General features: G+C 51.4%; 1 protein-coding gene across 1 annotated transcript in view; it reads left to right on the top strand.

Moving 5' to 3' along the window:
* Positions 1-20318, top strand: part of LOC125759124 (uncharacterized) — a 48149-nt gene that overhangs the window by 15296 nt on the left and 12535 nt on the right. Inside the window, exons 4-5 of the mRNA XM_049417424.1 lie at positions 13705-13772; positions 16785-16871. Coding sequence (XP_049273381.1) covers positions 13722-13772; positions 16785-16871 — 138 coding nt within the window. The 5' untranslated portion in view covers positions 13705-13721. The remainder of the gene's footprint in view (positions 1-13704; positions 13773-16784; positions 16872-20318) is intronic.

Raw genomic sequence — 20318 nt, 5'->3', positions numbered from 1 at the left:
GAGGCACCTTATGCAAATTACATACGTCTGCTGGTTCTTGATCCGTAGGCGGGCGAGCTGTCGTGCTTCTTCGGCGCGCTGTAGGTAGGTGGTCACGTCGATGTTCTCCTCTTCGGTCACGTTTGGTAACATGCCGTCGAGCGCCGTTGCCGGGCTCCGTCCATAGACCAACTTATATGGCGTCATCTGTGTCGTTTCTTGTACGGCCGTGTTGTACGCGAAGGTCACGTACGGAAGGATGGCGTCCCATGCCTTGTGTTCGACGTCGACGTACATGGCCAGCATGTCGGCGATGGTCTTTTTTAGACGCTCGGTGAGGCCACTGGTCTGCGGGTGATAGGCGGTGGTGCGGCGGTGGCTCGTCTCACTGTATTTGAAGATCGCCTGAGTTAGGTCCGCAGTAAAGGCGGTACCTCTGTCTGTGATGAGGACCTCTGAGGCGCCATGACGCAAGACGATGTGCTCCACGAAGGACTTGGCTACCTCGGCGGCACTGCCTTTGGGTAAGGCCTTTGTCTCGGCGTAGCGGGTGAGGTAGTCAGTTGCCACGACGATCCACTTGTTTCTGGTATTGGACGTCGAGAACGACCCCAGTGAATCCATTCCGATTTGCTGGAACGGCCGTCGAGGTGGCTCGATAGGCTGCAGAAGTCGGGCTGGCCTAGTGGGTGGTGTCCTGCGTCGCTGACAGTCCCGGCAGGTCTTTATGTAACGGGTGACGTCGGCGGAAATGCGCGGCCAGTAGTACTTCTCCAGTATTCTTGCTAGCGTGCGAGAAACACCCAGGTGTCCAGGCGTCGGGTCGTCGTGGAGAGCCTGGAGGACCTCTGGCCGCAATGTCGAGGGTACCACGAGAAGGCAATCTGCTCGAAGCGGTGAGAAGTTCTTCTTTATGAGAACACCGTTGCGCAAGAAAAACGAGGTCAGTCCCCGCGTGAATACCTTCGGAACAACGGTGGTCCTGCCCTCGAGGTAATCCACAAGGCCCTTCAGTTCCGGGTCGGCTCGCTGTCGTTCGGCCAAGTCGTCGGCACTTATGGCTCCCAAGAAGCTGTCATCATACGTGTCGTCGAGCGGTGGTCGGTCGACGGGGGCACGAGACAGGCAGTAGGCGTCGGAGTGTTTCCTTCCGGACTTGTACACGACGGTAATGTCAAACTCTTGAAGTCTTAGGCTTCACCGTGCGAGGCGACCTGAAGGGTCCTTCAAGTTAGCTAGCCAACACAAGGCGTGATGGTCGCTCACAACTTTGAAGGGCCTGACGTAGAGGTAGGGGCGAAACTTTGCGTAGCTCAGATGATGGCGAGGCACTCCTTTTCTGTTGTGGAATAGTTGACCTCTGCCTTAGACAGCGACCGGTAGCACAACTGATAACCCTTTCCAGTCCACCCGTCCGCTGCACAAGGACGGCGCCGAGTCCTACGCTGCTTGCATCGGTGTGAACCTCCGTATCGGCGTATTCGTCGAAATGCGCAAGTATCGGAGATGTCTGCAGGCGTCGTTTGTGTTCCTGAAATGCTTCGACTTGCGCTGTTTGCCACATTAATTCGACGTCGGTCTTCGTGAGCTGCGTTAGTGGCTCGGCTATACGTAAAAAGTCTTTGACAAAGCGTCGGTAATAAGCGCACAAGCCGAGAAATCTGCGCATGGCCTTCTTGTCGGTGGGTGGCGGGAAAGCGGCGATGGCAGCTGTCTTCTGCGGATCTGGGAGCACTCCAGTCTTGCTGATCACGTGACCCAAAAACAAGAGCTCCTCGTACGCGAAGCGGCACTTTTTTGGCTTCAGGGTGAGCCCGGAGTTCTTGATTGCTTGAAGTACGGATTGAAGTCTCTGGAGCAAAGACCAAAGGACTCGAACAGGCCGTCCGGTGTTATGAAGGCAGTCTTTTCTCGGTCTGTCTCGTCGACTTCGATTTGCCAGTAGCCGGTCTTGAGGTCCATCGAAGAAAAGTACTTCGCGTTGTGGAGTCGATATAGGGCGTCGTCTATACGTAGGAGAGGGTACACGTCCTTTTTCGTGATTTTGTTGAGGCGACGATAATCGACGCAGAAACGTAGGGTCCCATCCTTCTTCACTAACACCACCGGTGACGCCCACGGACTCTGAAGGCCTGGGTGATGTCATCGCGGAGCATTTCGTCGACTTGTTTCTTTATGGCCTCAGGTTCTCGCGTCGAAACTCTGTACGGGCTCTGACGAAGTGGCCTGGTACTTGCTTCTGTTATGATGCGATGTCTTGCGATCGGTGTCTGCCAAAGTCTGAACGAGGATGAAAAGCAGTCCTTGTATTGCAGGAGCAGGGTTTTGAGCTGGTGTTGCTTGACCTTCGAAAAGCTCGGGTTGACGTCGAAATCTGGTTCGGGACCTCGACTCGTCGAAGCAGGTTAGGCAGCATCAAAGAGGGCGAAAGCATCGCTGGCGGCTACACATTCTTCGATCTAGGCGACCGTCGTACCAATGTTGAGGTGCCTATATTCGTGGCTGAAGTTTGTCAGCACTACCTTTGCTTTACCGTCACGGAGCTCGGCTATACCTCGTGCGACGCAAATTTGACGGTTCAGTAGTAGGTGATGATCGCCCTCGATGACGCCATCAAGGTACGCAGGTTTTTCGATGCCGACGGAAATAATGAGGCTGCAACCCGGCGGAATGGTCACCTGCTCTTCTACCACATTCATTGCATGGTTGCCTGGCGTAGCGCGGGGCGGGAGCGCTTTATCTGAGGTTAGTGTTATCGACTCAGACCTCAGGTCGATGACGGCGCCGTGTTCCCTTAGGAAGTCCATTCCAAGTATTACATCCCTGGAGCAGCTTTGTAGGATTACAAAGCTCGCAGGATAAGTCCGGTTATTGATGGTGACTCTCGCCGTGCAGACACCCATCGGCGTTATTAGGTGGCCTCCAGATGTCCGGATTTCAGGTCCACTCCAAGCCGTCTTTACTTTCTTCAGCTTGGTGCGAATGGCCCACTGACGACGGAATAGTCGCCTCTGTGTCGACGAGAGCGTTGATGTTGTGGCGGCGGATGAGAACGTCGAGGTCGCTACTTCGTCGTCTTGCGTTGCGGTTGGGTCGCGGCGTCGGGTCACGGCTGCGTCGGTATGTTCCGCTGCTTCCATGTTGCGTCGTCGGGTCTTCTTCGGTCCGCGAGGTTTCGTCGGCAGGGCTTCGTCTGCTTCGCGTCGTGTTCTGCAGGTCTCGTCGCGTTGTCGTCGGTGGCGGCCGCGGAGGATCTTCGGCATTTCGTCGTACAGCAACCGCACCTCCATCGGTTGGTGCCCTTAGTTTCCCGGATACGGGCTAGGCGACTGGCCCCGATTTAGGCCAGTGTACTGCCGGCGGTGCAGTGACATGTAGCGGCCCAGCGAAGGCGAACGGGAAGGTCGTCGTTCTTGCCACTGTGTTCCGGTGAGGTAGACGTCGATGTCGCGAGGCCGTTCGCCTGGCTGTGGGCGCGGCGCGTTCACGGCGAATACTCGAAGCCCCATCTGTCGGTGCTGACAGCGGCGGTACGTGTGGCCGTCCTCACCGGAGTGGTAGCAGAGCGGGCGGTTGTCAGGGGCGCGCCAAACATCGGTCTTCCCTGGCTTGTATCGCTGGCCGGTTGGCGGGCGGTATGACGTCGGTGCTGGCGGCGGTGGTGCCTGGTGGCGGAACTGCTGTGGTGGTGCGGCGTCTTGACGTGGGCGAGGAGGGGGCATTGCGTCGGGCTCCAGCAGCATAGCTCACTGCTTGGAGCTGCGGCGGTGCCGGCTGAGGAACACCCAGTGATTGTTGGATCTCCTCGCGTACAGCGTCAGCAATGGACGTCACTTCGACTGGTGCCAAAGGTGCGAGCTTTCGCAGCTCCGCTCGCACGATGGCTCGGATCGTTTCACGCAGGTCGTCGGAGCAGAGTGGTTGAACGTCTGCGTACGCTGGCGTCGAGCGGCGATGGAATTGTCGGGTGCGGATCTCCAGCGTCTTTTCAATCGTCATTGCTTCGGAGATGAATTCCTGGACAGTACACGATGGGTTCCGCATCAGACCCGCGAACAGCTCCTGCTTTACTCCTCGCATGAGGAAGCAAACTTTCTTGTCTTGCGGCATTTCGGGGTCGGCGTGGAGGAAGAGTCTGGTCATTTCTTCTGTGAAGAGCACCACGTTTTCCTTTGGGAGCTGGACACGGGTTTCCAGTGTAGCTTCGGCCCTCTCCTTGCGGACGACGCTTGTAAATGTGGCGAGGAACCTGGTGCGAAAAATGTCCCACGTTGTCAGGGTTCGCTCTTGGTTCTCGAACAAGGTCCGCGCGGCGTCTTCCAAGGCGAAGTATACGTGCCGTAGCTTGTCCTCACTGGTCCATTTATTGAAGACGGCGACGCGGTGGTACGTTTCTAGCCAGCTTTCCGGTTCTTCAAATGACGATCCGCGGAACGTTGGCGGCTCCCTGCGTTGTTGTAGTACGACTGCGATGGCACAGGGGCTGTCATCGTTGCCGCCGTCGTGGTCATGGCCTGTGTCTTCCGGGTCTTATCAGGTAGAAGCCCGTACTCTGGTGCTAGACCTCGTTGTCTGCGGCTGGCTCGCCGGTCGGGGTTGGCGTTGACGTCTTCTTTGCGACTTGGACTGGGTTCACGGCTTGGCGTGGGCGTCCGGAACATGAAGGAAAAGCACCTCTACCAGATGTCACGGGGTCGTGACGTGGACGAAGACCGCAGGTGACGTGTCCGAGATGAAAGTCTTTATTTGGCCGAAATTGTGGCCGAGAAACGGAAAGGTAATTTACAGCAATACACAGTGTATGCACTGATAGCGGCGAACAAAGCGTCGACGTCGATCAACTGACAAGCGGTGAAGCGCGTCGGCATTTAAACATGTGCCGTCGAATATTCCAGCGTTATCGCTGGCTGTCGTGCAAATTCTAGAATTAGCTCGAGTGTGCGCGTCTTGCGCGCAATCTTAACAAAAGGATCTACGATGATCGCGAAGCTTCTCGAACTATGAGGCGCGGTTCGCGCTGAGCGTTGCTGACAGTCTTTGTGGCCGAAAACCGAATACAGATAAAGAAAAATAAAGAAACGCACGAGGAGATAAAGAAATGAATAAATAAATAAATAGATATATATATATATATATATATATATATATATATATATATATATACGTACAAATCGTGGAAATGCGATATTTGTTCGATGCCTTCACAAAAGCTTCTGTAGCCGTAGCCTCCTTATGGCTAAAGACGTCATTTGGGACAGTAATTAAGAAAGTTATCTAACTTTTTAGTTAGTAGAGTTAGGCGCTTCTATCAAATAGGAGAATTGAAGCTCTCCATGCGAACAACCGATCGCAGCGATGAAATATAGAAGCGGCATCTAGTAATTATTGTGCCGTAATGAAATTCAGCCTTTTGCAACGGCGAAACCGAAACGGAAGCACCGATGAGCGCAACAAGTACACGAGCAGAATGACGTCAGACAGAGGTGTAGTTCTTCCGCGTTCGTTCACGTGTGTCCATTCATGCGGGCTATCATGGCAAGCGCAGCCCGCACACCCACACAACAAAGTCCGTTGATGGTTGATGTAACGACGCTGACTCATTCTGGGCGTCTCAGAAGAATATGCCAGTTGCACTCGTCCACGTTTCGGTTCCGGTTTCGCAGCTGAATGGGGATGAAATTCTCAAAGCTGCAATCGGCTCTTCGCATGAAGGACTTCATTTTACCTAATTAGAAAGTGAACTGTCGAGAAGTTTGGACCTTTGCAACACCCAGTATACACGCACACACACTATATATATATATATATATATATATATATATATATATATATATATATATATATATATATATATATATATATATATATATATATATATATATATATATATATATAAGTGATCAGCGCCTCATGCATCTGAACGCCACTGACTCTTCTTCGCCTGAACACGAAGGGCGCGTTCGCCTCGTCACCAGCTCAAATTACGTTCTTCGACCATCTATAGAAGAGATTATAAGCGTTAATTCCAACGACATTGTGGATGGCGATATCCTCATTCTTCCTTACGGCCATACTCTGTCTCGAGGCACTGTGATACTTCCAGGCCTTATTTGCTTCTCTGACGGGTCTGCCTTCCTTACCGCTTTAAATCAAACCCCCGAATCTTTACTGCTGCCCCGTCGTGGATCAACCGTCACTTGCGCGGTCGACACTCATCCCGTTGTGATTGTTGCCCTTCCGAGCCATGAACTACCAGAGTCAACTTCACCGCCACTCAATGCCTCTTCCGCACCTTGGTTGGCAACCATAAGCCCTGACCTAACACCTGCACATTGTCAAGATTTGCTCACCCTATTGAACGGACACCGTTCTTTGTTTGACGCGAATTCGCCCGTCCTCAGCATGACTACCGCCGCTACCCACAGCATTCAGACTGACGGCTCCCGTATTATTCACCGGCGCCCATATCGCGTGTCTCTCGCAGAGCGCAAGATCATCGAGGAAAACGTCTCAGACATGCTACGACGAAACATCATAGGTCCTTCCTTGAGTCCCTGGTCATCCCCAGTTGTTCTAGTAGAAAATAAAGATGGAACAGTACGTTTCTGCGTCGTATACCGTGCACTAAACAAAATAACGAGCAAATATGTTTATCCTCTGCTACGGATTGACGACGCACTGGGTTCGTTACATGGCGCCGAGTATTTTTCTAGCCTTGACCTCCGATCAGGCTACTGGCAAACACCGATGTCGGAGTCTGACAAAGAGATGACGGCGGTTTCCACCCCAGATGGCCTCTACGAGTTTAATGTGATGCCTTTTGGGCTTTGTAATGCGCCCGCTACCTTCGAACGCATAATACAGCGTACTGCGTGGTCTGAAATGGAAAAGCTTGTCTCTGCTATCTCGACGACATAGTAGTGTTTTCATCCACGTTCTCGCAACATCTGCGACGTCTTGAGGAAGTCCTCACCTGCGTCGCACAAGCCGGCCTATAGCTCAATACAAAAAAATTTAGCTTTGCAAGCAAGACAATTAAGGTACTCGGCCACTTATTCAGCAAAGAAGGCATTCAGCCGGACCCTGAGAAGCTTGTCGCCGTTCTCAACTTACCACGGCCACAGCGTCAAAAACGCCTGCGCAGCTTTCTTGGGTTAGCTTCTTACTTCCGGCGCTTCATACACCACTTCGCAGCACTTGCATCTCCGCTCCGTCAACTCCTCGCAAGTAACGCGCCCTTCGTTTGGTCCTTATGAGGAACCGCTTTGTTCAGCCGTGCTCGAGCCGAAATCACATTGATGATGATATGTAAAGAGCAGGAAGAGTCATTCACTTATATATATATATATATATATATATATATATATATATATATATATATATATATATATATATATATATATATATGTATATTGCCACGTGCCTTTCTTTATCACTTTTGGTGTATTCGGTTTTCGGCCACAAAGACTGTCAGCAACGCTCAGCGCGAACCGCGCCTCATTGTTCGAGAACCTTCGCGACCATTGTAGATCGTTTTGTTAAGATTGCGCGCAAGACGCGCACACTCGAGCTTATTCTAGAATTTGCACGACAGCCAACGATAACGCTGGAATATTCGACGGCACATGTTTAAATGCCGACGCGCTTCACCGCTAGTCAGTTGATTGACGGACGACGCCCTGTTCGCCGCTATCATTGTACAGCGTGTATTGCTGTAGTTCTAGTTCTCATTTCCTGGCCACAAGTTCGGCCAAATAAACAGTTTCATCCTGCAAACGCCGACTGCTCTCTTCGTCGACGTCACGACCGCGTGACATCTGGTGGAGGTGCTGCTGCTTCCATGATCCGGACGCCCCCGCGAAGCGCTGACCCAAGCCCAAGCCGCGAGGAGGACGACGGCAAAGAAAACCCGGATCGTCGAACTAGCCTCCGGCAGCTAGGACTCAAGCCAGAGTACGGACCTCTTCCCGTCAACGCCAGGCAACCTAACGCCGTGACCTCGACTGTAACGATGACCGACCCAGTAGCTCCAACATCGATCCGGCTGCATCAGCCCCGGGAGCCGCCAACCTTCCACGGGTCGTCGCTCGAAGATCCAGAGAGCTGGCTGGAAAGGTACGACCGGGTCGCCGTTTTCAACAATTGGACAAGTGAAGACAAACTACGGCACGTGTATTTCGCGCTAGAAGACACCGCTCGGACATGGTTCGAGAAAAGAGAAGCCACGCTGACGAACTGGGACCTTTTTCGCGCCGCATTTTTGGACACCTTCGGCAGCGTCGTCCGCAAGGAAAAAGCCGAAACGCTGTTGGAGACCCGTGTACAGCTCCCGAATGAAAGCATCGGGATGTACACCGAAGAAATGACCCGACTGTTCCGGCACGCAGACCCGGCTATGTCCGAAGAAAAAAAGCTTCGTTTCCTGATGCGGGGAGTGAAGCAAGAGCTCTTTGCCGGACTTGTACGCAACCCGCCTAAGACAGTCGCGGAGTTCAGTTCGGAGGCCACAACGATTGAAAAGGCCCTAGAAATGCGTACGAGGCAATACAACCGCCGTATGCCGACGACGAACTACGGGGAAGCACATGCGCTGGGCTCCGACGACTTGTGTGAGACGATAAGGGCGGTCGTGCGCGAAGAGCTCCGAAAGATGTTTCCTGCATCGCAACCCCAAGTGCATTCCATAGCCGACGTCGTTCGCGAGGAAATTCAGCATTCGCTGGGAGTTTCTGCACCGCCGCCACCTGCGCCGGAAGCCATGAGCTATGCTGCCGTTGCACGCCATGCTGTCGCCACTCCGGGCTATCACCAACGCCCCGCGCCATCGCAGTTCCGTCGACAGACACCGCCGCCACCTCCGACGCCATCCCGCCCGCCTGCAGGCCAAAGCTACACCCACCGAAAGACCGACGTTTGGCGCGCCCCTGACAACCGCCCGCTCTGCTACCACTGCGCGGAGGACGGCCACACATACCGCCGCTGCCAGTACCGACAGATGGGGCTACGCGGATTCGCCGTCAAAGCTCCGCGCCCGCAGCCAGGCGAACGGCCTCGCGACATCGACGACTACCTGACCGGAACACAGTGGCAAGAACGACGACCTTCCCGCTCGCCGTCGCCCGGCCGCTACATGTCACCGCACCGTCGGCAGCACACTGGCCCAAACCGCGGCCGGTCGCCTAGCCCGTATCCGGGAAACTAAGGGCAGCAACCGATGGAGGTGCGGTTGCTGTACGACGAAATGCCGAAGATCCTCCGCGGCCGCCGCCGACGACTACGCGACGAGACCTGCCGAACACGACGCGAAGCAGACAAAGTCCTGACGACGAAACCTCGGTCCCTGAAGAAGACCTGTCGACGCGACGTACAAGCAGCGGGACAAGCCGACCTAGCCGTGACCCTGACGCCGCGATTTAACCGCAACGCAAGACGACGGATTAGCGACCTCGACGTACTATTCGACGGCCACAACGTCACCGCTCTCGTCGACACTGGAGCCGACTATTCCGTCGTCAGTGGACCATTCGCCAAAAGATTGAAGAAAGTTAGGACCGCTTGGCAAGGGCCCGAAATCCGGACCGCTGGGGGCCATCTAATAACTCCGGCTGGAGTATGCACCGCAAGAGTCACCATCAACAACCGGACTTATCCTGCGAGCTTTGTAATCTTACAGCATTGCTCCAGGAATGTGATACTTGGGATGGACTTCCTAAGCCACCACGGCGCCGTCATCGATCTGAGATCTGAGTCAATAACACTAACCTTAGAAAAAGCGCTGCCGCCACACACGACGCCAGGAAACCCCGTGTTGAATGTGATAGAAGAGCACGTCACCATTCCGCCTCTCTCCAGCATCATCATTTCCGTCGGAACTCAAGAACCCGCAGACATTGAAGGTGTCATCGAGGGCGATCAGCACCTACTTCTGAACCGTCAGATTTGCGTCGCAAGAGGCATAGCCGAGCTGCGTGATGGCAAAGCTAAGGTAGTGCTGACAAACTTCAGCCACGAATATAGGCACCGCAACATTGGTACGACGGTCGCCTACATCCACGAATTTGTGGACGCCAGCAGTTCTTTCGCCCTCTTCGATGCTACTGAACCTGCTTCGACGGATCGACGAAATCAACCCGATTTCGACGTCAACCCGAGCCTCCCGAAACACAAGCAAGACCAGCTAAAAGCCCTGCTCCTACAATTCAAGGACTGCTTCTCGTCGTCGTCAAGAATTCGACAGACCCCAGTCGCGAAACATCGCATCATAACAGAAGAAAGTGCCCGACCAATCCGTCAGAGCCCGTACCGAGTTTCGACGCGAGAACGCGAGGCCATCAAGAAACAGGTCGACGAAATGCTACGCGACGACATCATCCAGCCGTCCAAGAGTCCGTGGGCGTCACCTGTGGCGTTAGTGAGGAAGAAGGATGGAACCCTTCGTTTTTGCGTCGACTATCGTCGCCTGAACAAGGTCAAGAAGAAGGACGTGTACCCTCTCCCACGGATAGACGACGCCCTAGATCGACTCCATAACGCCAAGTACTTTTCGTCGATGGACCTCAAGACCGGCTACTGGCAAATCGAAGTAGACGAGAGAGACCGAGAAAAGACTGCCTTCATAACACCAGACGGCCTGTTCGAGTTCAAGGTCATGCCCTTTGGTCTTTGCTCGGCACCCGCAACTTTCCAACGTGTCATGGATACAGTGCTGGCTGGCGTGAAGTGGCAGACTTGCCTCGTGTACTTGGACGACGTCGTTGTGTTTGCCTCAAACTTCGACGAACACCTACGGCGGCTTGAAGCTGTACTTCAAGCAATAAAGAGCTCCGGACTCACCCTGAAGCCAGAAAAGTGTCGCTTTGCGTACGAGGAACTTTTGTTCTTGGGACACGTGATAAGCAAGTCCGGAGTACGCCCTGACCCCCAGAAGACAGTCGCCATCGCTACATTCCCGCCGCCTACCGACAAGAAGGCCGTGCGTCGATTTCTCGGCCTGTGCGCCTATTACAGGCGGTTCGTCAAAAACTTTGCCCGCATCGCCGAGCCACTTACTAACCTTACCAGGACCGACGTCGAGTTCAAGTGGGAAACGCCGCAGCGGGAAGCATTTCAAGAACTAAAACGATGCCTGCAGACGCCTCCGTTACCCGCGCATTTCGACGAATACGCCCAAATGGAAGTGCACACCGACGCAAGCAATGTAGGACTAGGCGGCGTTCTTGTGCAGAGGACTGACGGAGTGGAAAGGGTAATCAGCTATGCTAGCCGGTCACTATCAAAGGCGGAAACAAACTACTCTACGACAGAAAAGGAGTGCCTTGCCATAATTTTGGCTACAACAAAGTTTCGCCCCTACCTTTACGGCAGGCCCTTCAAAGTTGTGAGCGACCACCACGCTCTGTGTTGGCTAGCTAACTTGAAGGACCCTTCAGGTCGTCTCGCACGATGGAGCTTGAGACTTAAAGAATTCGACATTACCGTCGTTTACAAGTCCGGAAGAAAACACTCTGACGCCGACTGCCTGTCTCGTGCCCCCGTGGAACCGCCGCCGCAAGACGACCAGGACGATGACTACTTCTTGGGAACCATAAGTGCCGACGACTTCGCTGAATAACAGCGATCCGACCCGGAACTCAGAGGCCTTATGGAATACCTCGAGGGCAAGAACGCCGTCGTTCCGAAAGTGTTCAAACGAGCACTGGCGTCGTTTTTTTTAGGCAACGGCGTTCTTCGAAAGAAGAACTTCTCACCGAATCGAGCAAGTACCTTCTCGTGGTGCCTTCAGGATTGCGGCCAGAAGTCCTCCAGGCCCTGCACGACGACCCGACAGCAGGACACCTCGGTGTTTCCCGAACGCTGGCAAGAATACAGGAAAAGTACTACTGGCCGCGCCTTGCCGCCGAGGTCACTCGCTACGTAAGGACATGCCGAGACTGTCAGCGACGCAAGACACCGCCAACAAGACCAGCGGGCTTTCTTCAGCCGATCGACCCACCTCGGCGACCGTTCCAGCAGATCGGGATGGACCTCCTGGGACCATTCCCAACGTCGACTAGTGGTAATACGTGGATCATCGTAGCTACCGACTACCTGACCCGTTACGCCGAAACAAGGGCCCTACCTAGGGGCAGTGCCGCCGAGGTAGCGAAGTTCTTCGTTGAAGACATCGTTCTGCGTCATGTCGCCCCAGAGGTCCTGATCACCGACGGAGGTACGGCGTTTACTGCGGAACTAACTCAGGCGATCTTGAGGCACAGCCAGACAAGCCACCGCCGGACCACTGCCTACCACCCTCAGACCAATGGCCTCACCGAGCGCCTAAATAAGACCATCGCCGACATGCTGGCCATGTACGTCGACGTTGAGCACAAGACGTGGGACGCCGTCCTTCCGTACGTGACCTTCGCTTACAACACGGCCGTCCAAGAAACGACGCAGATGACGCCATACAAGTTGGTCTACGGAAGAAGCCCGGCAACGACGCTCGATGCCATGCTACCCAACGTCACCGACGAAGAAAATCTCGACGCCGCCGCTTACTTACAGCGCGCCGAAGAAGCACGACAGCTCGCCCGCCTACGGATCAAGAACCAGCAGATGACTGACAGCCGCCGCTACAACCTTCGACGACGCCACATAGAATACCAACCCGGTGACCGTGTATGGGTATGGACGCCAATACGCCGACGGGGACTCAGTGAGAAGCTTCTTCGACGATACTTCGGACCGTACAGGGTACTTGGACGCCTCGGCGCACTCGATTATGAGGTTGTCCCTGACGGCATTACTAACTCTCAACAGCGCCGTGCACGACCTGAAGTCGTCCATGTCGTGCGCCTCAAACCATATTACGCGCGTTAGCGAATCTGAGGACTGTCATTTTGCTTTAATATTGTGATTTCTTTCGTGTTCTTATTGTCTATTGTACTTTGTTGCTTTATTCTTGTTATTTATTGTTGCATGCATTTGCCTGTTCTGTTTTAAGCATCGGGACGATGCTTTTTCAGAGGGGGGCATTGCCACGTGCCTTTCTTTATCACTTTTGGTGTATTCGGTTTTCGGCCACAAAGACTGTCAGCAACGCTCAGCGCGAACCACGCCTCATTGTTCGAGAACCTTCGCGACCATTGTAGATCGTTTTGTTAAGATTGCGCGCAAGACGCGCACACTCGAGCTTATTCTAGAATTTGCACGACAGCCAGCGATAACGCTGGAATATTCGACGGCACATGTTTAAATGCCGACGCGCTTCACCGCTAGTCAGTTGATCGACGGACGACGCCCTGTTCGCCGCTATCATTGTAGAGCGTGTATTGCTGTAGTTCTAGTTCTCATTTTCTGGCCACAAGTTCGGCCAAATAAACAGTTTCATCCTGCAAACGCCGACTGCTGTCTTCGTCGACGTCACGACCGCGTGACAATATATATATATATATATATATATATATATATATATATATATATATATAATCAACACTTTCGCTGACAGTCATGCACACTATCGCGCACCAGATTTTCTTGCACAACATGACATACGTCATTTCTAAATGTTCTAAAAATATGCATTTCTAAATGCCAAATTGATTATGGCACATGCATCATTTCGCCTTGGGAAATACAATATTATAAGTTCTTCGGGATGATTCATAAGGTAAACAATTATAATACTCAGGATTGATGTTCGTAAAGAGCTGCTTTACTAATATCAAACTTCTTCAAATTTTACAGCTCTTATTCTAGGCGTGATGATGACAGCGTATAGCTCACTGGTTATAAAGATGGGATCTCTAACCCGGGTAAGTGACTATCACGTTTTCTACACAGCCTAGGGGCATGATAAAAATAAAAACGAAACGCCGATCGAAATAGTGTTCTAGAAAAAAATTTGTTTCCACTAAGTCGCCCGAAGCTTTGCACAGCGAAGCACGAGCCCGTCTCCGCTCGTAGACCCCGTCGACCGCCACTTCTAGCGTCCAGATGCGCGGCTTCCTCATCGGGAGTAGGCACCTCCGTAGGAGACCCCATGACTCTCTAGATACCATCTGGCGCAGCCAGTCAATGCACTATAGAGAGGTGGTTGCGCGGGACGTCTTTGTTAGTGGGCGTGGTTTGCATGCTTCAGCATCATCACCATCGCACCATCACATCTCTGCTTCTCACGCTCAATTTTCTTTCCCACCCCTTTGTTAAACAATACTATACAAGGCTATGTCTTGCTAACGTGCCTGATTAGTCGAGTGGTTAGGACGCTCGCCTTCGGATAGAGGCTGCGTGGATTCGAATTCCAACTCGCGAAGAATCTTTTTCGGCAAAAATTTTTTTCTTGATCTTTCTTTCTGTCTTTATTTTCTCTCTCTCTCTCTCTCTCTACTTCTTTCTCTCTCGTTTGTTGATGTTCTCTGGCTCTCGTTCTTTTTCTTTCTGCATTTCTTTCTCTCTATTTGTCTCTTTCTCATTCTTCCTGTGCTATGCATTACTCTCCACCTTCTCCTTTCTCTGCTTCTCACGCTCACAACTCTCCTCCTCACGGTCACTTCCCTTTCCACCCCCTTGCTACAGTACACTAAACGCGGCTATGCGATGCTCTGCTAGCGTGCCTGTATAGACGAGTAGGTAGGGCCAGGTAGGGCACACGCCTTCGGATCGTTCACGCCACTTAGATTCCTTCCTCGTGAATAATTTTTTTCTGCAATAATTTTTCTCTTTCTTTTTCTTCATGTATTTCTTTCCGTCTCTCTGTTTGTCTCACCCATCAGGTTCAATACAGACCACGCCGTAGCGGTGAGTCGTGGGACTTGCCCAGATTATCCTGTGGCACATGCGCCTTCGTGATAATGATAGCTTCGCGGCAGGGTCGACATTTTACGGCTGGCTTAAGCAGATTCGCTGATAAAACAATTGTCTTTCGACTAACACACGATGCCATTATACCAACTAGGTTAGAGAGAGAGAGAGAACAACTTTATTAAAGAATAAACGAACCCCAGTCCGGGTCCACTAATAAAAAAAGGCAAGGCTTAGCCGTCAGACAAGCCTAAAAGTTTTAAATGTCCGAGTAGTGCCTTCATGATGTTTGGGGAAGAGTCCGCCAGCCACTCCTCCAGGGTCGCAGGTCTTAGATTGATAGGTATGTGTTTAAGGCTCTCGCCCATGGCTGCACGGCCCCCCGGACAATCGCACAGAACGTGAGCGTTATCCGGGTAGCCACCGAATGCCACGCAGGCAGGAGACCCGTCCTTGCCTTGTATGTAGTGTTGAATGTGGGTTGTCATCAAAGGGTGAGTTTGGGCACGCCTCACCAGGGCTGCCTCGCGTCTCGTCATGGAGTGAGATGGATCGGGATAAACCCTGCGGTTGTTGCGCATCTCGTCTAATCGTTCGCGCCTGTCTAAACGCGCCATAGCAAGTAATTCGGTTCGCTTCAGGGAATCCGGCCACCACAGGGGAGGGCCCGGGAGACTTACACGGGACATGGCGTGTGCCACTTCATTCCCTCTGATCCCCGAGTGACCAGGTATCCACTGTATTCGAGCACGTAACGAAGGGTGGGCATCTAAATGCTTCGTTAATGTGCTGTAATGCGCGTCTGGAATGTCACCTGTCGTGAAGGCTCGACAGGCTGCTTGGCTATCTGTGCGTATCAGTAAACAACGGGCATTTGGGTTGGGTATGGTGACTGCCTCTACTATGGCCGTGATTTCTATGGCCACTGTCATGGGGCTTTCATCATAACATTAGTACGCAATGCATGCCAACTAGGCTAAATTTCTATCCTGTTCCACGCGGAAGCCTTGTTAACCTGGTGAACAAGGCTCGTGTGTAGAAGCCGAAACATTATTTTTTTAGTGAACACCATCTTGGTAGGAGTTTTGTTTTTATTGCTGTCATTCCCATACTTCCCGACCAGATGGAATTCATTCAATTTTGATTTAAAACTCGCGCCAGTTCAGTAGCGATACCACGTAGGATAGCATTCATAGCCCGATAGAATAATGACTGCATAAATCAGATAGCTATGCACTTAGTGCTGTCCTAAATAAGAATGACAAAAGACTATGGGCCATCAGACTTTCCTCCTTATTCCGCATTACCTTGTTCTTACGTGCCTGTGCACCCTCAGAATTATGTAGCTATGGCATAAACATCATTACAGGCTACATCAAGTCTTTGGTCATAAACATGGTTAGTGCTGAATGCTCATATTGCATGCTGATAAGCGCTGACCTTGAGCGTTACATACACATATAGATGTCGATTTGCTATTCGGTTTAGTTTAAAAACCCATTCGTACCTCAGCTCGTCGATAACCCAACTTGGGAGAAATGGAGGATGCCTACTTTTTAAATATTCGTTTGTTCGCTGCTTCGACTTATTATGTCTCTCATTCCCCGTCACATGGAAATGTGCTTGAGTGACGCACCCAACACAAAGCTTGAGGACTACAGGAAAACTGATCTGCGATATTTTGTGTCCCTCCGCTTCGAGTCGGGGATTATTTGCCTTCGGATGGCGATCTGGTAGCCTCATGGTAATCTGAGTTATTGTAAAGAGATTATCCCCCGAAAGTCATTTGTCCATGGTTCAATTCCAGTATCACAAAAATTTCTTAAGCAGCGAAGCATCCCTTCGTTTTAAGCATCACCGTTTTATGCCATACATTCGAGCGGGTCACAATGAATCCTTCTGCGAAGCTTTCTGCACATTGCGGACTTTCTCGTCCTTGCCTGAAGTTTTCATGTGTGATCCCTGCGTGAAATTACCGAATACCGTCTGCCACCACTTTGCACTGCCTCTGACGTTCTTTGCAGATACTCCTAATGGTTAATACAGCCGTCACGGCGCCGTTTGTCGGATTGTGCATCCTGGCTGTGTTGTTTCCTTTTGTTCACTGCAAGGTACGTAAGTAATGCAGCGCGCGTTTTAGCTACACTTTGTATAAATGGCGTTCCATAATAGTGATCGCATTCTGTAATACACAGTCCTACTTAATTATAATTACATAAAGAGCAGAAAAAGGACAACAGGGAGGAGCGAATCATGCAGGACCACCTGTTGTCATTCTTTTTCTGCGCTTTATATCATAATGACCGTTACCAACTTGCCCAATTGTTCCTGTTAGTGCAGTTTATTTAGCCACTTTACAATAAATAACAAAGCCGAATTTCATGTCTGTAAGAATTTTTTTTGCACAATATAGCGCTGCTTCATGCAATGATCACAAAATATTTACGAAGTATAGGAGTTTCACATCCGCTGCCAGAAAGGATATCGGTACGCTCAAGCGTGCATTGTTACAATACCTGTCAGATCCTATACAGTTTTTGGAGTGGGATCTAACGCATGAGCCTTACAGCCAGTGGCAATATTGGCGCGCCTCCTACAATGCTGCCATAGAGAGAAGCCGCGAATGAAAGATCAAATTCACCCACGAGAATGCACACTACGAGAAGAATACCCACCACTACACAAACAACTAGACAGATGACAAGAAACAGATTGGAGAAGATTGCAAACCAGAACTTTCCCAAATCCTTTACACTTAAACAGAGTAAATTTCAGACAATACCCAGAAGCGAGCTGTATGCTCTGCAAGCCCGAACACGCAGATATGGCCCATATCTTATGGAAATTCACACAGATCAGGACAATATACAAAGACGACAACATAGGACCCAACCTTCTCGAGGAGCGATGGCTAAGCGCTCTGACTAGCTCAGATCTACAAAAACAGCTGTGGGCAATCCAGCGGGCGCGGGCAGTGGTGGAAAGGCTATGCCTCACCGCACATAATGCCCGGGTAGCCTGAGCCCGGGCCGGCAACCTTACAGGTGTTTCTTTTTCTAAATAAAGTTTTTTTCCGTCCGCCCGTCCTTCCATATGATCATTACTATCCCTTCTTTATAAATACTCCAAAATCACCTTGGGAATGGGGGAGATGGGGGGCTTTCGTTGAACAGACTTCCAGTATGTGCGTTCATTAGAGTTTAGCTGTGTGGCCGGCTGGACTAGTGGGTGCTTCGTAATCTGATTTTCCTAGGATGGTTAATCCGTTATAATGCATAGATCTGTGTGATCTCGCTAGCACGTGTTATTACAGGGACGCAATGGCTCTAACCTAAATAACACATCTCGAGGTAGCTGGTTCTTCACCAGAGGACAAAAAACAGCGCACATTGCACGAAGGCGCCTCTGCCTCGTGGTGCTTCTGTCCGTCTTATAGTAAAGTGTGCGCCATTTTAAACACCACAGTGTTTTATGCTGGGGTCCACCAAGACTTTACTGACGTATTTGCATCACGGATATGACGTTTTAAAATATACACTAACAGATGACAAAGTAAAAAAAAAGAACTGACGAAAATGTTCCCTCGTCGGGAATCGAACCTACGTGTCCTAGCTCTGAAGCGCGCGGCACGGAACGACTCGGCCACAGAGGATACGTTCTTCAGCAGGTTAACGGCGAGCTGCCTATATACACCATTTACCGCAGGCGGTACGCAGAGCTCGGGGGCACTTGTTCTCGTTATCACCAGCGAGATGGCGTGAAGGGCGCGAAGGGCGCGCTTTAAAGGTCGTCGGCCCGCCTAAGCGCGCGCGCCCCCACCTGTACTTTGCCCTTCAGGGCGCGGTCGTCCGCGCTCGCTTATCGCATGATGGGGGCGGTTTGTGAGTCTTGTGCTTTCACCGCAAGTTCACGTTGAAGTCCCATTGTGCACGAAGGTCACTTCGCTCGCTGTAGCGGCCGCGTTTCCTAAAGGAGCGCGCTGCTCGAACACACAGAACTAACTCTGAGAGTTGTTAGTTAGCGCTCGTCCTGTGTGTGTTCTTTTCATGTATCATTTGTGCTTGAGCAGCACGCTGCAAGTTCAAAGCTGCTTGCTGTTCTTCGCGTGACATTCTAATTTGTTGCTATCGCATTCATTGCTTCGCCGTTGTGGCGAAACAACGCACAATAGACGCTCAGCTACCTCTATGAAGACACGTTTCACTTTCGTGTTATACCGATTCCTATGACGCAGGCATCAGCGCTGTTTTTTGACTTATCAGGGTATAACATAATAAACGGAGCTTTTCGTGCTTCCCCGCATGCAATGGAGCGGTGCGGCGAATGGCTAAAGAATTACCGCTTGCATTAAGCAGCGTTTTCACCCAGTGAGACTCGCATCGTGACGCATCTTGGCGTAACGTTATTAATATTCTTTTATTCCGGGTGTTTCAAGAAATGTCTCGCAAATTCTCAAAAATCTGGAAAAAGCAACGTTTGCTCGTTGCCTTCCTAAATGCTTTTTCTATAGCGGCAGGCATTCTTAGTATGGTAAAAGTCATCGTTTGGAACAGTCATTAAGAAAGTTGATTGAATTAGCTTTTTATTTAGAGGTCTTAGGCGCTCATGTCAAATGTTAGTACTGAATTTCTTCATGCGAAGAACCCAGTGCAGCTTTAAGGTACAGAAAAAACCGCGGAGGGGCGAAGCTTCTAGGGAAGGGGGTTTCAGCTCCACTAACGTGAAACCGGTAGCGGGGCGAAGCATGCAGTGTGCGCCGGTGTTTCCAACAGCAAAACCACTGCTAATGGGCAATGAGAGAGAGAAGAGAGATTAGACGCAGAGACCCGCAGTTCGCTTTTAGCTAACGTGCCGCTGCTAATCTTTATTGTTCACCTACGCACAAGAGAAATCTCCCGCCGGCACTACATTGCAGGTCAAGATTCAGTCCCTCTATATATATGCGGGGTGGCCGGTGAACGGTTGTGCAGCGCAAGCAGTCGGTTTTTTCAATAAAGAAACTGGCTAGCAGACGCTGCCTGTGTCGGCGTTGTCTCTCGCAGGCAAGGGCGCGTTATCGTTCCTTGCGAGCTGGTAGTTCAGCGTTCATCGCAGAAAGAACGTTTCCATAGTCAACGCGCGCCGTGCTCTCTCTCTCTCGCCGCACAGCGAGCGCTGAGGTGGTGGCGCCCTCTCTTGCGTACAAGCAAATGGACCGTCGCGACAGCAGACGACAATGCACACAAACATGCCGAGACACTAAGGTGCTTCGCCCCTAAAAGCGGCCTCAAGAAATTATTGTGGTGTAATGAAGTTACACTAAATTCAAAGGCGAAACCCAGGCACCGATGAACGCTACAAGCGGACGACGAGAATGGCATCACTGTTCAACACAACAATTACAGAGGTGTCGGACGTATTCACGTTCTGGACTTTCGAGAAGAATACGGCCGTTGCGCTCTTCCGCATTTTGGTTTCGCCGCTGAACTTGGGTGAATTTTGTTAGTTTGCAATTATTAGCAGAGGCCAGTTTTTCGAAATCTCAAAAGTGCAGCGGGTCCTGCGCATGAAAGACTTCA

This window comes from Rhipicephalus sanguineus, chromosome 7, assembly GCF_013339695.2.
Source record: "Rhipicephalus sanguineus isolate Rsan-2018 chromosome 7, BIME_Rsan_1.4, whole genome shotgun sequence".
Lineage (NCBI taxonomy): Eukaryota > Metazoa > Arthropoda > Arachnida > Ixodida > Ixodidae > Rhipicephalus > Rhipicephalus sanguineus.
The sequence above is the reverse complement of the archived record's forward strand: the minus strand, read 5'-3'. Positions and strand labels throughout refer to the sequence as shown.